The sequence below is a fragment of the Ictidomys tridecemlineatus genome, chromosome 3, assembly GCF_052094955.1.
Source record: "Ictidomys tridecemlineatus isolate mIctTri1 chromosome 3, mIctTri1.hap1, whole genome shotgun sequence".
NCBI classification, from domain to species: Eukaryota; Metazoa; Chordata; class Mammalia; order Rodentia; family Sciuridae; genus Ictidomys; species Ictidomys tridecemlineatus.
Genome location: NC_135479.1, coordinates 16,369,366 through 16,383,152, shown reverse-complemented (window position 1 = coordinate 16,383,152; position 13,787 = coordinate 16,369,366). Strand labels below are relative to the sequence as shown.

Sequence of the window (13,787 nt, the reverse complement as noted above, 5' to 3'; positions counted from 1 at the left end):
ATTTTGAGACAGGGTCTTGCTGTTACTGAGGACATCACTAAATGGCTGAGGCTGGCCTTGAACTTGGATCTTCCTGCCTCAACTTCCCAAATCGCTGGGATTATAGGGGTACACCACTGCACCAGTTTAGACATTTACTTTTATTAATTACATGTTATAAAGTGGTACTATGAAATAAGGAAGCATTTCTTAAACAAGGCAAAAAGGTTTGAGTGTAATAGGAGGAGTGGGCTTATAAGAAGAGGTTAATATATTTTATATATTTGACCATATTAACATAAAAAACTTTTGTTTGCCAAAAAACACCTTAAAGTGAAAACATGTTACAAACTTGGAGATATTTGAACTTCACACAAGTGAAAAAGAATTAGTTTTAAGACCATTTAAAAAACCCATACAAATTAGTAGCAAACAATGAGGTAGAAAAATAGGCAAGACATATTTTACATAAAAGTATTTTTCATAAAAGAAAACACATATAGCTAATACTTATATAAAAAGTTTATTCAGTTTGTAATCCCAGCTACTCAAGAGTCTAAGGAAGGATGATCACAAATTTGAAGCAAGCCTTGGCAATTTAGTGAGGCCTTGTCTCAAAATAAAATTTAAAAATGACAAATTTAAATAATGACATATTACACCATCAGTCCTACATTTAAAAATGAAGTCAGAAAACAAGTCAAGTAGTTGATTAAAATTTAGACAGATGTTTCACTAATTTTGAAGGAAAGAAGAGCCCTCTTTCAAGTTGTTACACTGAAGAAATTTGGAGGCAGATAACTTAACAAGCTTCCTAATACTGGAAAAAGTATTTTTATGGTATGGAAATGAGAGCAAATAAGCCTTTTCATTTTCTTTGCAGTTAGAAGCCTGGAGGCAATTGGATGGAAGCACTGAAGTGTTTTTACTTCTGCTCAGATGACATAAATAGAAATGCAGATTTATAATTATTTTTTTCTGGTGTCCATAACATCTATAAATCCTGACAAAATTAACCTCATTTATTTAAAGACAGAAAGAAATGAAATCAAAGTTATTTAACTTGAAGAATCTTGACAAATTGATTTTTCTTGATAAGGATCTATTTTTGTTCAGAAAGTGAATTTTAAAAACCCTGATTCTGTGCTTTGGCAGATTCTGTGAATCAGGATTTTCATCTCTGATTGTCATTAGAGATGACTTATGCGCCCTCATGACAAAAGCACTGCATAATTTCAACTTCTTTTTCAAACCAAACAACCACAATTTCTTATAAAAATCATCATTTGTACAATTTAGATTTCCTTTCTTTTTTTCTTTTAAGAAATAGTCATTATTTTTTACATGAAAAATGAGATGACTTCTCTGGTAAGTATTATTTTAATATTGTGCAGTATTTTGTTCATGTATTTTAGTGGGAGAGAGGGAAAGAAATGAGGTAAGATAAATCTTTCACAAGAATCTCAACTGGATCCATAACCTCCCAGAAAGGCTTGGAACCACTTTTCTATAGCACAGTGAAATCAGTTCTATCCTTTAAGTATAAAACCCATTATGCTTAATCACTTCTCAGGTAAAATTGGCATGTTATATATACATATATGTATATATATTTTTTTACATCAAATTATACATATAAACATTAGAGTCTTAAACCAAGAGCATTACAAATCTACAGTCCTAGTTTATAGCATTTCTGTTATTGCTGGAGCACTATTTACTATTTAATTATAACATGTAACTTTTTTCTGGTAAGTTTTCTTTACATATAGTGTTATTGTTGACTGCTCTTGTGTACAGACAATGGTATTCTAACATCATCAGTTAATCCTTTTACATTTTTAGCTTGTATTTTTATTTTATGTTTTTAATGAGTTTACTGATATTGTTTGCTGATGGGATTTTTTCTTCTCTTTCTGAACCATTTTTATAGTTAATGGAATGCTGGATTTTTCAAATTTCCTTAAGGCTGTGAATGATATTTCTTATGTGACCTCTCAGGATTCAGGTAAAAAGACTATTCTTCAAAAGTATAGAAGAGAATGTTTTGATAGTAACTGATTTTAGGGTGGGGTGGGCATATTAATTTGTTTTTTCAGAATCTCTTACTGGGAAAGTGAGACATGAGTCCTCTCCCGTTCCCACAGAGGCATTAAAAGTCTGGATCATTGCCACAACATCCTTTCTATCTCAGTTATGAGTTAATTTGCTTTAAACACTACTTGTGTCATGCCATTTTCTTGCTCAAGAATTTAAAAGCTCTTTTGAGAAGGGTCTGTTCAGTTCTTTTGCCCATTAATTGATTGGGTTATTTGTTTGTTTTTGTGTTAAGTTTCTTGAGTTCTTTGTGTATCTTGGAAATTAATGCCCTATCTGAGGAACAGGTGGCAAGATTGTCTTCCATTCTGTAGGCTCTCTCTTCAGGCTCTTGTTTGTTTCTTTTACTCTGAAGGAGCTTTTTAGTTATATATAACTAAAAGAACCAATTTAAAAAAATAATTTAGATGCTCTTCCTATTATATAAATTTTTTATGCTGAGCTTCCTCACATCTTTAAAATTTTGCTTGCAGCTTGTTTTTCCACGGAAATTTTCCCAGGTTAATTAGTCTAATTAATCTCCATACATGTCAATTTCATTCTTACTTTTATGTGTGTGCGTGTGTGTGTGTGTGTGTGTGTGTGTGTGTGTGTGTGTGTGTGTGTGTGGTGTTTTCTGTTGAAGTTTCATATTTCTTCTCTACCCCTGACAGTATTTCTATTTGCGGTTGAAGTATTCTGAGACTAATCAAAGACTCTCACATTTCTTTTTTTTTTCCTTTTAAAACAAAACATAACAATTCATTTACTCTGTCAGGAATTTGCTTGTATTTCTCCCTGAAAACTTGGATATTATGGATTGCTTAATGACTTAGTTTACATTATAAATAAATTGTAAATATAGTGATTGAATGGAGTATTCATGTTAATGATAGAAACAGTTCTATAAGTTTGAGACCTCTAATATTCATGACTTGTTCTTGGCTTCTTCATTAGGTAAGATCAAGTTTCCCTGAGCAGTTGTTGGTGTTATCTAATTTTATAGTTAACAGACTGTTTTTTCTTAGAATCAAAGATGTTTGAATTTGATAGTCTTTGTATTTCCGGAAAAGCATGCAAATATGCAAGAAAAATTGTTTACTCATTTATGTAATAAATGTTACTAAATGTCTACCTTATATAGCAATGAACAATACATGTAAGATGATGCTTGGTTTGCTTTTCCTTTCTGACTCCTTATTTCCTACTTGACATCTTGATTAACTTTTATAACATTGAGATTTTTCTTGATACTCTTTGTCTACTTGGTTTTTGACTTACAAATTGTTCCTGACTAAAGGTTCATGTGTGGACTCCTAAGTACTGCCTTCTTGTTGAACCACTACTGAGAACAGCTTATTGACTTCAATATATTCCTTGCTCTTTCAAGTCCTGGCTTCCTATATTGATCTTATTTTCTATTTGCGGTTGAAGTGTTCTGAGACTAATCAAAGACTCTCACATTTCTTTTTTTTTTCCTTTTAAAACAAAATATAACAATTTATTATTTTTATAAAATATCCAAGCAATATGTGTATAAACCTACAAAAGACCCTCTTTAACTTTTCCTACCTTGCTATAGTTTAATATTGACTTTAAAAATCCTTTTTATATGCCACAATGAACACACACACACTTACAGAGTTTATGCATGTTTTGTCAAGACAAAATGAGTTATCAATTACCAGATAGAGGAGAATTAGAAGACCTAGAACTTGTGAAAGCTAGGAATCTAGAAATCTCTCCAGAAAATGACCGGGAAAATGTAAATGTCTTTTATTTTAAGAAAATGGGAGGTTTTGCTAACAATCCCCCCCCATGATGTCTCATTATTTCTATTTCTTAATTATGAAATTTGTCATTTTTAACATAATTACTGGGTATTTATATATATTTTTCTATAAATTGTCTTTTCATGTTTATTGTCCATTTTAAAAACTGTCTTGTTTATTTCTTATTGATTTGTTGGGGCTTTCATATTCTGGCTGCTGATTATTTGTTACAAATGTTTTTTCCTATTATACTGTTTTTTTTTCTTTTAAATATTTTTTTAGTTGTTGATAGACCTTTATTTTATTTATTTATATGTGGTGCTGAGAATTGAACCCAGTGCCTCACACATGCCACGCAAGTGTGCTACTGCTGAGCCAGAGCCTCAGCCTCCTCCTATTGCACTGTTTTTCTTTTAATTTTAGAGTGATGTATTTTTTGAAATAAGAATGTTAAATTTAATCATAGAATTTATTAACTTTCTTTTATTTCTTCTGAATAAAGAAATAAAAACTTTGCTAACACACACACATTTTTATCATGATTATTGGCTCTTGTTTTTCAAGGTTCCTGTGAACTTGGGGACGAGGAGATGAGAATAGAGCAAGTTAAAATGTCACAAAACTCACTGTTTCTTAATGAGAGCCATCCATTTTTTTTTTTTTTGAGGACACTTCTTGGACTGCTAGAAGCCTTTGTTTTATTTCTAGAAGTATGAAAAAAGTTGATTGTGACAATTTTTGCCAGTGTTCTCATTGCTTTTAATGAGGAAGAGTTTTTTTTGGATTTTTTTCCTTTGTTATTTTGTTTAACTTTATCAATAACTACTAGTTGGATGAATACATAATGCTCGGTTTCCCTTCTTGGTTGTGTTTATCCAAAGACTGAGGATCATTATGCTTATTGTATCCTGAATTCCAAGAAAATCTAATCTGACTATAAAGTGATTTTCTTTCTGGAGTTAGTTAAGGAAATTTTGTGTGTGTGTGTGTGTGTGTGTTTTAATCAAGGTAAATTAAGGGATGTAGTTGTCAGAGGAGTATTTAATTTAGCAGTTGGACACAGCTTTCCATTTAAGTTTTCAGGAAAGCTTTTTAGTGGAAAATTCTTGATTGGTGTATGCATTTTCTTCTAACCATGTTTATAATTCATTAAAAATTTTTTTTGCAGTTGTATATGGACAGCCTACTTTTATTTTATTTATTTTTATGTGGTGCTGAGGAATAAACCCAGTGCCTCACATGTTGTGAGGAAAGTGCTCTGCCACTGAGCTATAGCCCTAGCATCTCCAATTCATTTTTGATGTTAGAATTGCTAGCATAATAATGTTAAATTTCTGAGAAAAAAGAAACCTTATAGTAGTGGTTAAACTACTGCTAAACTCTTTGTAATATGATAAAACAGCTGAAAAGAAATTTCGCCTCTCTATCATTCTTCTTTTCTAATAAAATTTTCATTTTTAAGCAATTAACAACTCCTTCAGATTGTGTATTAAATGATTTGCTATTGTGGATTATACCATTGGTAAGAAATTGTCTTAATTAAAATTTTTAAGAGTTAAATAGTATAGTGATTAAAAGCAAGAATTGTGGATTAATATTGTTAGATTAGTATTTTGACTTTTCTGCATACTAGCTGTGAGTTGAAGGGGACTTTTTAAGCCTTAGTTTTCATATCTGTAAAGAGATAAAAGCCTTTTGTGATGATTGAATGAGCTAACTCATAGCTTTTAGTGCAGTTTCTGACACATGATCAATATTCAATAAATACTAGCTATTGTTATTGATATTATATTAATATTTATAATAGCAAAAATTAGAATTTATTCTAGAAATGTGACCAGAATTGGAAAATGCCTACTTATAGGTGAATATTTAGAAAACCTCACGCTTATGTAAGGTTATTTTCCCTATATGGTCACTGACACAAAATCAGTTTTTTTTATCCAGGGAAAGCTGTTAATTCTTGTGGTACAAAAATTTCTTTGTTTATTGTTTTTCACAGCATTCCAGAAAGCCTTGGAGATTTTTTCTAGGATAAAAGATGGTCGGGTTCCTACTGATGAAGTGGTTGCTGTTTTGAGTAGCATGAATATCTTTGTAAACCCTGACACACTTCAGGAAGTGATCAAATATTCCTATACTGACCGTGAGTTACTTGAATTTTAGATACTAATTTTGTGATTTATCTTTTGTTTCTGTGTTTTCATTCTTGATTCTTAACCTTCTGCCACTGCCACTGCTTACTGGTGTTTATAGTAAAAGATAGTCTTGAAAACTTAAACAAAATGTTTTATTTTTGATATGTTTGGTAAAAGCCTAAGAGTAAAATGGATTTAAACTTTTTTATAACATCATCTCGCTTTTCAATAGTTATTTCTTATTTTTTTAGAGAGGTAGTTTCTTGTAGTATCAAGAGTATTGGCACTACAAGACCTAAATTTCTTGAATTCTCAATTTTATTATGTAGTTTGGATTAATTGCTATGCTGTTCAATTACTGTTTGCACAATGTAGATTACTTTAAAATATTATAAATATATTTAGCAGATGTTTTATATTAAATACATTTGTCCAAGGGATGTTCTCTAATAAACAGACTAGTGATTGATTAACTGATTTAATTCATTCATTTAATGAGTCAGATAATCGCTAATTTGATATCTATTGTACTTGGACCTGTGCTAGGTGATACAAAGTAGAATAGAACACAGTTCTTGTTCTAAGGAAGCTCACATTCTAGTGTGAAAGAGTCAAGTAATGCTCTGTGACAAGTACTGTAATAGAATGTACATAGGCTGCTAATACATATTGGAAGCCCCAGGGAAAAATTATCAGAGGAGATAATGTCTGAGCTAAATCTTGAAGAATTAATAGGGATTAATTGGTTAACAGAAGCGGTAAAGGGTGAGAAAAACATTTTAGATTGAGAGAACAGTTTATATAAATATGAAAGAAAAATAATCAGACATGGCATCCTTTTCAATGAGTTTCACTGGTTTTGTATATTAGTGGTGGCTTTGTAGTAGGTGTTTGGCTGCTGATATGTGGTCTGGAGGTAGAATCAGGTGTCATAGAGTTCTGTTAGGTTGTTATTGGGCTCTGGAGGTAACATTAGTAGAGGGATATATTGGAATATGAAAATATGTATAAAATAGAGATTTTAAGTACTAATAAGACATATTATTAAACATTCTTTAGGATATACCCTACCAGGAGCAAGAGAAATCATACATGAAACTGTTGCAACACTTTGCTTTTTGGCTTATGAAATTCTAGTCTGGGTCTCCAGATCTCCTGCTCTATTTGCAGAAATAGGCTGGACAAATGATAATATTTTCATAGGATTATTGTAGGAATTAAATATGAACAAGTATCACAGTGCTTGGCACTGTGAACAAGCTCAAGGAAGGTGAAGCAAAAACCTAAGAGTCATCTTTGACAACTTCATTGCTTTCTCATTCTCAAGCAATCATTATAAAGTTCTCTTATGCATGTATGTGTGTATGTATACATTTTTGTGGTACTGGGGCTATTACCTAGGGACACTCTACCACTGAGCTATAGTCCCAGCCCTTTTTATTTTTTATTTTTAGATAGAGTCTTGCTCAGTTGCCCAGGCTGACTTTGAATTTGCAGTCCCCTGCCTCAGACTTCCGAGTCACTGGGTTTGATTACAGGCTTGCATCACTGTGCCTGGAAAAGTTCACTTATTTTAAACTCCTAGATATCTATGAAATCATTCTATTTCTCCATTTTGATTCAAGTTACTATAAACTTTTCTTAGGAAAATTGCAGTTCATCCTTGCAAATCTACTCATATCCACATTTATCCTTTTTATGCTGCAAATAAAATGATGTTTTCAAAGCACAGATATGACCTTGTTACTCTCCTTGCATAAAATCCAATAATAGCTCTTGGCCAAGAGCTGTTTAGGGTGGCTTTAAGGTGATGTATGTATAAGGCCTTGCATGGTCTGACCTTTACCCAGATCTTCAGCTTTACCTCAGACCTATTCTCCCTTGCTCTGTGCCTTTTTAGAACTTCAACTATATACATCAAGCCCCTTCCTTTCATATACCCATTGCATATATTATTTTTTCATCCTTGAACATTTCTCTTTTACTTAATTCCTACTTATACTTTAGTCATTTCCTACTTAACACTTTAGATCGAAATTTAACCATCTATTCTTCAAGGATTTTCTTATTCACCTATCTCATGTTATATACTCTCATAGTACTAATTACAGTTGCAAAGTATATTTTTAATTTTTTTAACATTTGTATCTTAAATGAAACTAAACACCAAATGGACAGATAACATGTCCACTTTTGCTTAACACTATATTCTCAGTACCTAGAAAAATGCTTTTAGTGCATATTAATTGCTCAACAAATACTTGTTGAATTAATTAATAATTCTGACCTCTTATTCCATCATTTCCAATTAGAAAGAATAATATGTCCTTCCTTTTGTCATATTTATAAGTTGGCTGCAATTCTCATAAGGAAGGTACTTGTCTTTTAGTTATGAAAATCATCTTAATAGGAAGGAATTTCCTGGGTAGATGATGGGATATGGTAGAGAACCATAATCAAGAACAGAATGAGATAAAATACTAAGGAAGTGAGTAACTAGAATGTAGGCTGCAATTCCAGATCAGAAGGTGATTTAACATCAATTTGGTCTAACATTTCTTTGATTGGTTCAAATATATACTTGCTTTGCAGTAATTTGAAGGCCTGTACTTGACATACATAGCTTTATCAATTTTCAGAGAATCAGAGTGAATCAAGCTTATTCAACATTAAACTATATTGCACCTAATTTAATTCTTCTTAGATTCAGAAGTCACTTAAAAACCACTTCTCTCAGTGTGCTAGTGAGCATATTATTGAACAGTGGACTAAAGAACAAATTCAGTATTATTATAGGTAATAATACTGAATTATTTTTTGGGCCTTTTCACCTTGGACGACAAGGGAAACCAATACTTGGGTGAAAAAATTTTTATACTACCTCTGTGCATGATTGGAATGACATTATTTAATCACTGCATCTGAGCTTGTTCTTGGTCATGCATTGCCTGAGAAGAAAAATGGCTTTAGACAGGGGTGGCGGCAAGGATGGGTAGGAAGTTAAAGTACATAGAAGGTGCTAAATATGAGTACATAGAAGGTACTAAATAAATGGTTATTTGCTATTTATTTAGCATGATTTATAGCCTCCAGTGTATTTTATTTGTTTGAAAATAATTTTGAAATTATAGGAATTAGGTACTTTATTAGGCATTGGGGAAACAGAAGTAAAGGACACATTCTCTATTTTTGAAGCGCTCACAATTTAGAAATTAAGACAAAAGAGTAAATAAATACTACCTATAGTAAATGCTCAAAAAATGTAAAATGAATAAAATGTTATATAGACTATCTAGAAGAGAAGCTTAAAATTCTACTATTTCAATGAAAAACTCTTATTAAGAAGCAAAACTATAATCTTAATTTTATATTTCACTTCATTTATTCATAATTTCAAACATTCAAAACTCATAATAGCTGGTTCTCTGTCCCCACTTCCTATATAGTGAAAACTATATCTGTGTTCAGAAGTAAATACAGTATTTGAACTTATTTATTTCTATTACAGGTAACCAGATGGTGGATATTGGTGATATTGTATTTGCTTTGAATGAACTACAGCAACCGTATGAAGATGTTTGTAAGGGACCTCTTGTTGCTATAGCAAGTTTTGTTGAAAATATAGTGTATTTAAATTAAATCCTAATTTATAAGTTTTACAAAGGATTTTGAGATTTTGTTGAACCCTCTAAATCAGGGAGGATAAAATATTAGATATAATGTTCTTACATATACCTTGTTAATGTTGATTATGTAATATGACTATCATAATTTTTCTTTTATCTTACACTTAATACATTGCAGCGTAAAGTCAAATTTAAAACAAGATTGTAATATTAAATATATGTGCCAGCCATATGCTGGTAATCCTAGTGACTCGGGAAGCTGGGGCAGTAGGATCACAAGTTTGAGATCAGCCTCAGCAACTCAGTGAGGTCTTCTGCTGACCCTGTGTCAAAATAAAAAATAAAAAAGGGATGGAGATATAGTGCAGTGAAAAAACACCCTGGGTTCACTCTCTAGTATTTAAAAAAAGGATAATATTTAATTTATAATTTGTAAAGGATTCTGACATCCTGACATTGATCCTTCTATCAGTATTTAATTTTTCTTAATTAAGTATATTGTTTTTGATATCTTCTTATTGTATAACATATTACTCACTATCTATTCTTTCATTTGTCTAAATTTCATTTGGTTAAAATTACCCTATTCCCATAATTTTAAGACTTATGAAGATTTATGAAGCTTATTACATAAAAAGTAGCTTCTAGCCTCAGTCCTTCCCCAGCTTTTCTGGAGGTAATCATTTTAAATGTTTTATCTGATTTCTAATATTTATAATATTTATAAATATTATAAATATTTAATAACATGTTTACTTTGCTACTTATTGATTTTTTAAATAAAAATTTGATATGATAATTATATATATTTATGGAAACAGTGTGATGATTTATATATATATATATATATATATATATATATATATATATATGACGACGATCAAGTCAGGTAATTAAGTTTTCAATCTTCCTAACACTTATGATTTCTTTGTTTTGGCAACCTCCAAGAACTTAAACATTATATTTTAGAATTTTGAGCAGGCATAGTAAACTTCCTACTTAAAAGAATAAGGATTTAGCTCTTTTTCATTTTTCTGTGTCCCCAACATACTCAATTTCCCCATATTTATCCACTCATCTAATATATTTATGTATATATATATGTATACATATATATAAATTTATTTAATTTTAAATTCAGTATTTATATTAACAAATCTATATAAACACTATTCACACCTGACCCATATAGTATCATATCATTACTTTGTTCTTCTGTGCAACATTTTTTACTTCTTTAATAGTTGTCATTTATATATTTGGTTGGTTTTTTAAAAGTGTATTTATTATTGACTTGACCCCAAATGTTGCCAGCTGAGTTAAAAATCCTCTTCATAATTTTGACTGCACCTGGTTTTCTATCAGTTTTGTGCTCTTGAAGAAATTTTCCTTAGAGTACTCTGAAAGGTGTAGAGACCAACAAATAGCATATTGGAAAACTGAAATGGATTTTTTTTGATCTCTACAGCTTGTGTACAGCTGTCATCCTGGGGTCTCCTTTACTCACATTTTGGAGACTCTTTTTACTTCTGTATCAGATTCTTTTCTCACATTTGTCTGATAGTTTGTCATGGGATTTTAGATTGGAAATAGTTTTTTCTATGAAGCTAGGATTTTCTGGTTTCCTTTTTTCTTTTTCTTTTTCTTTCTTCTTCCCTCAGTACCCCCACCCCCGACTTTCTTCCTTTCCTCTTTCATTAGTACTGGAAATTAAACCCAGGGCACTCTACTACTTAGCTACATCTCTAGCCCCACCCCCCTTTTTTGGAGACAGGGTCTTGCTAAATTGCTGAGGCTGTCCTTAAACTTGTGATCCTCTTGCCTCAGCTCCTGAATAGCTGGAATTATAGGCGTGGACCACCATACCCAGTGGATTTTCTAGATTTCCATATTGCTGTTGAAATCTTAAATTCATCTAATTCTTGAACCTTCTGTTGTACCTGATTTTTCTCTTTCAAGCTTATGGAATATTTTCTTTTCATTAATTGTACTAAAGTTTTAGTAATGCTGTACCTTGAAATATGTTTCCTTGTAACTATGTGCTGTGTATGTGTTCTTTGATTCTGGAAAATAAAAAAATGTCAATTATTTAATTTTGTCTATTATTTTTTTCTTTTTGGATCTCTTGGTATTTTATGTTTGACTGCCAGTACCAGTTCTCCATTTCTTTTTTTAAGTCATTTTCTTCTTTATTTGGGCTTATTTTCTTTTTTGTTTACATTCCTTGGGATCAGAAGTGGTGTTTACATGCAGAGAAAACAGCATACTCAAAGATTCGAAGTATGAAACAGGCTTAGTCTCAGCGACTCAGGAGGCTGAGGGAGGAGGAACACAAGTACTAGGCCAGCCTCAGCAACTAAGCATGCCTTAAGCAATTTAGTGACTCCCTGACTCAAAATAAAAAATAAAAAAGGGCTGGTAATGTGGCTCAGTGGTAAAGTATCTCTGGGTTAAATCCCCAGTATCAAAAAAGAAAAGAAAAAAGGTTTAGAGTATGATTATGAGATTGTGACCAAGAGCCAGTAGCTCAAGGTGGACAACCCTGCAAAGTAAAACTTATTTTCTCCATTTTTATGGAGTTAGACATCAAAATGAGCATTCTTTATAAAAATCAAACAAAAAGTATACAACAGAGCTGGGATTTACACTGTTATCTGTTATTGTGCATGGTCATAAACAGTGAACATACAATTTATCTCTCATATAAGTTTTTTTTTAATATGAAAAGAGGCACTATTAATTCTTATCCCAGACAATAAGTCGAGACTCTTTCTGGTTCTCCATTTTTCTAAAAATATTTTTTAGTTATAGATGGATGCAATATCTTTATTTTGATTCATTTTTATGTGGTGCTGAGGATCAAACCCAGTGCCTCACATGTGCGAGGCAAGCGCTCTGCCACTGAGCCACAACTCGAGCCCCTGGTTCTCCATTTTTTAAACACTTTTCTTTTTGTTGTTCCTTATTGTTTTCTTTCCTTTAACTTTTTATTCTGCTTTCTGAGAGATTTCTTTAATTTATCTTCTAAAACTTTTTGGTTTATTTAATCCCATTTGTCTATTTTTATTTTTATTGTCTGTCCATTGGGTTCATATCCAAAAAACGAATTGCTCAGACCATTGAAATTGAGCTTTTCTCTTGTTTTCTTCTAGTAGTCTTATAATTTCAGGTCTTATATTTAAATCATTAATTCATTTGAGTTAATTTTTGTATATGATATAAGCATCTAATTTAATTATTTTTCATGTGAATTAATTTTCATTTATTGAATACATTGTCTCTTCTTCATTGAATGTTCTTGACACATTTATTGAAGATCAATTGACCATAATTGTATGGATTTATTTTGGACTTTTTATTCTGCTCCATTGGTCTATATGTCTGTTTTTATGCCAGTACCATATTGTTTTGATTACTATAGTTTTGTAGTACAGTTAAAATCAGTGTGATGCTTCCAGTTGTATTATTTTTGCTCAAGATTGCTTTGACTAGTCAGGGTTTTTTTTTTAAAAAATAATTCTATACAAATTTTAAGATCATTTTTTGTAGGTACAGGAAAATGTTATTGGAATTTTGAAAGGATTAGATTGAATTTGTAACTGACTTGGGATAGAATGGACATTTTAACAATATTAATTCTTGAACATGGGATATTCTTTCATTTATTTTTGTCTTCTGATATCTCTTTCATCAGGGTTTTGTAGTTTTTAGTGCACAAGTCTTTTACCACCTTAAATTGATTCCTAAGTAGTTTTTATTTTTGTGGCTATTGTAAATGAGATTGTTTACCTGATTTGTTAAGATAGTTTGTTGTTAGAGTATAAAAATGCTATTGATTTTCTTTTAAAATTCTTAAAAATTTTATCATGCTTCAATTTACCTTTTTTAAAATTATATTTTATCTTTTGATTAGCATGTAATAATTGTAAATACTGATGGGGTATGGTGTGATATTTAAACATATGCATTCATTGTGCACCAATCAAGATAATTAGCATTTCCCTTTCCTTATCATTTCATGTTTGGAGTCTTTAAGTACCTCTCTGTACATGTAAAATATACATTAGGTTATTGTGAAATGTAGTCATTCCATTGTGCTTGAGAACAACAGAATTCTTTCCTTTTGTGTTCTGATATTCATTATCCAACTTCTCTTAATGCTCTCTTTTCCCTACCCTCCCCAGCTTCTATTAATC

The 13,787-nt window shown here is 31.2% G+C and overlaps 1 protein-coding gene across 1 annotated transcript in view; it reads left to right on the top strand.

The window, feature by feature from the left end:
- LOC101967290 (EF-hand calcium-binding domain-containing protein 13) overlaps window positions 1–13,787 on the top strand; it is a 125,734-nt gene that overhangs the window by 20,279 nt on the left and 91,668 nt on the right. Inside the window, exons 8-9 of the mRNA XM_078040988.1 lie at window positions 5,830–5,973; window positions 9,474–9,545. Of these exons, the coding sequence (XP_077897114.1) occupies window positions 5,830–5,973; window positions 9,474–9,545 (216 nt within the window). The remainder of the gene's footprint in view (window positions 1–5,829; window positions 5,974–9,473; window positions 9,546–13,787) is intronic.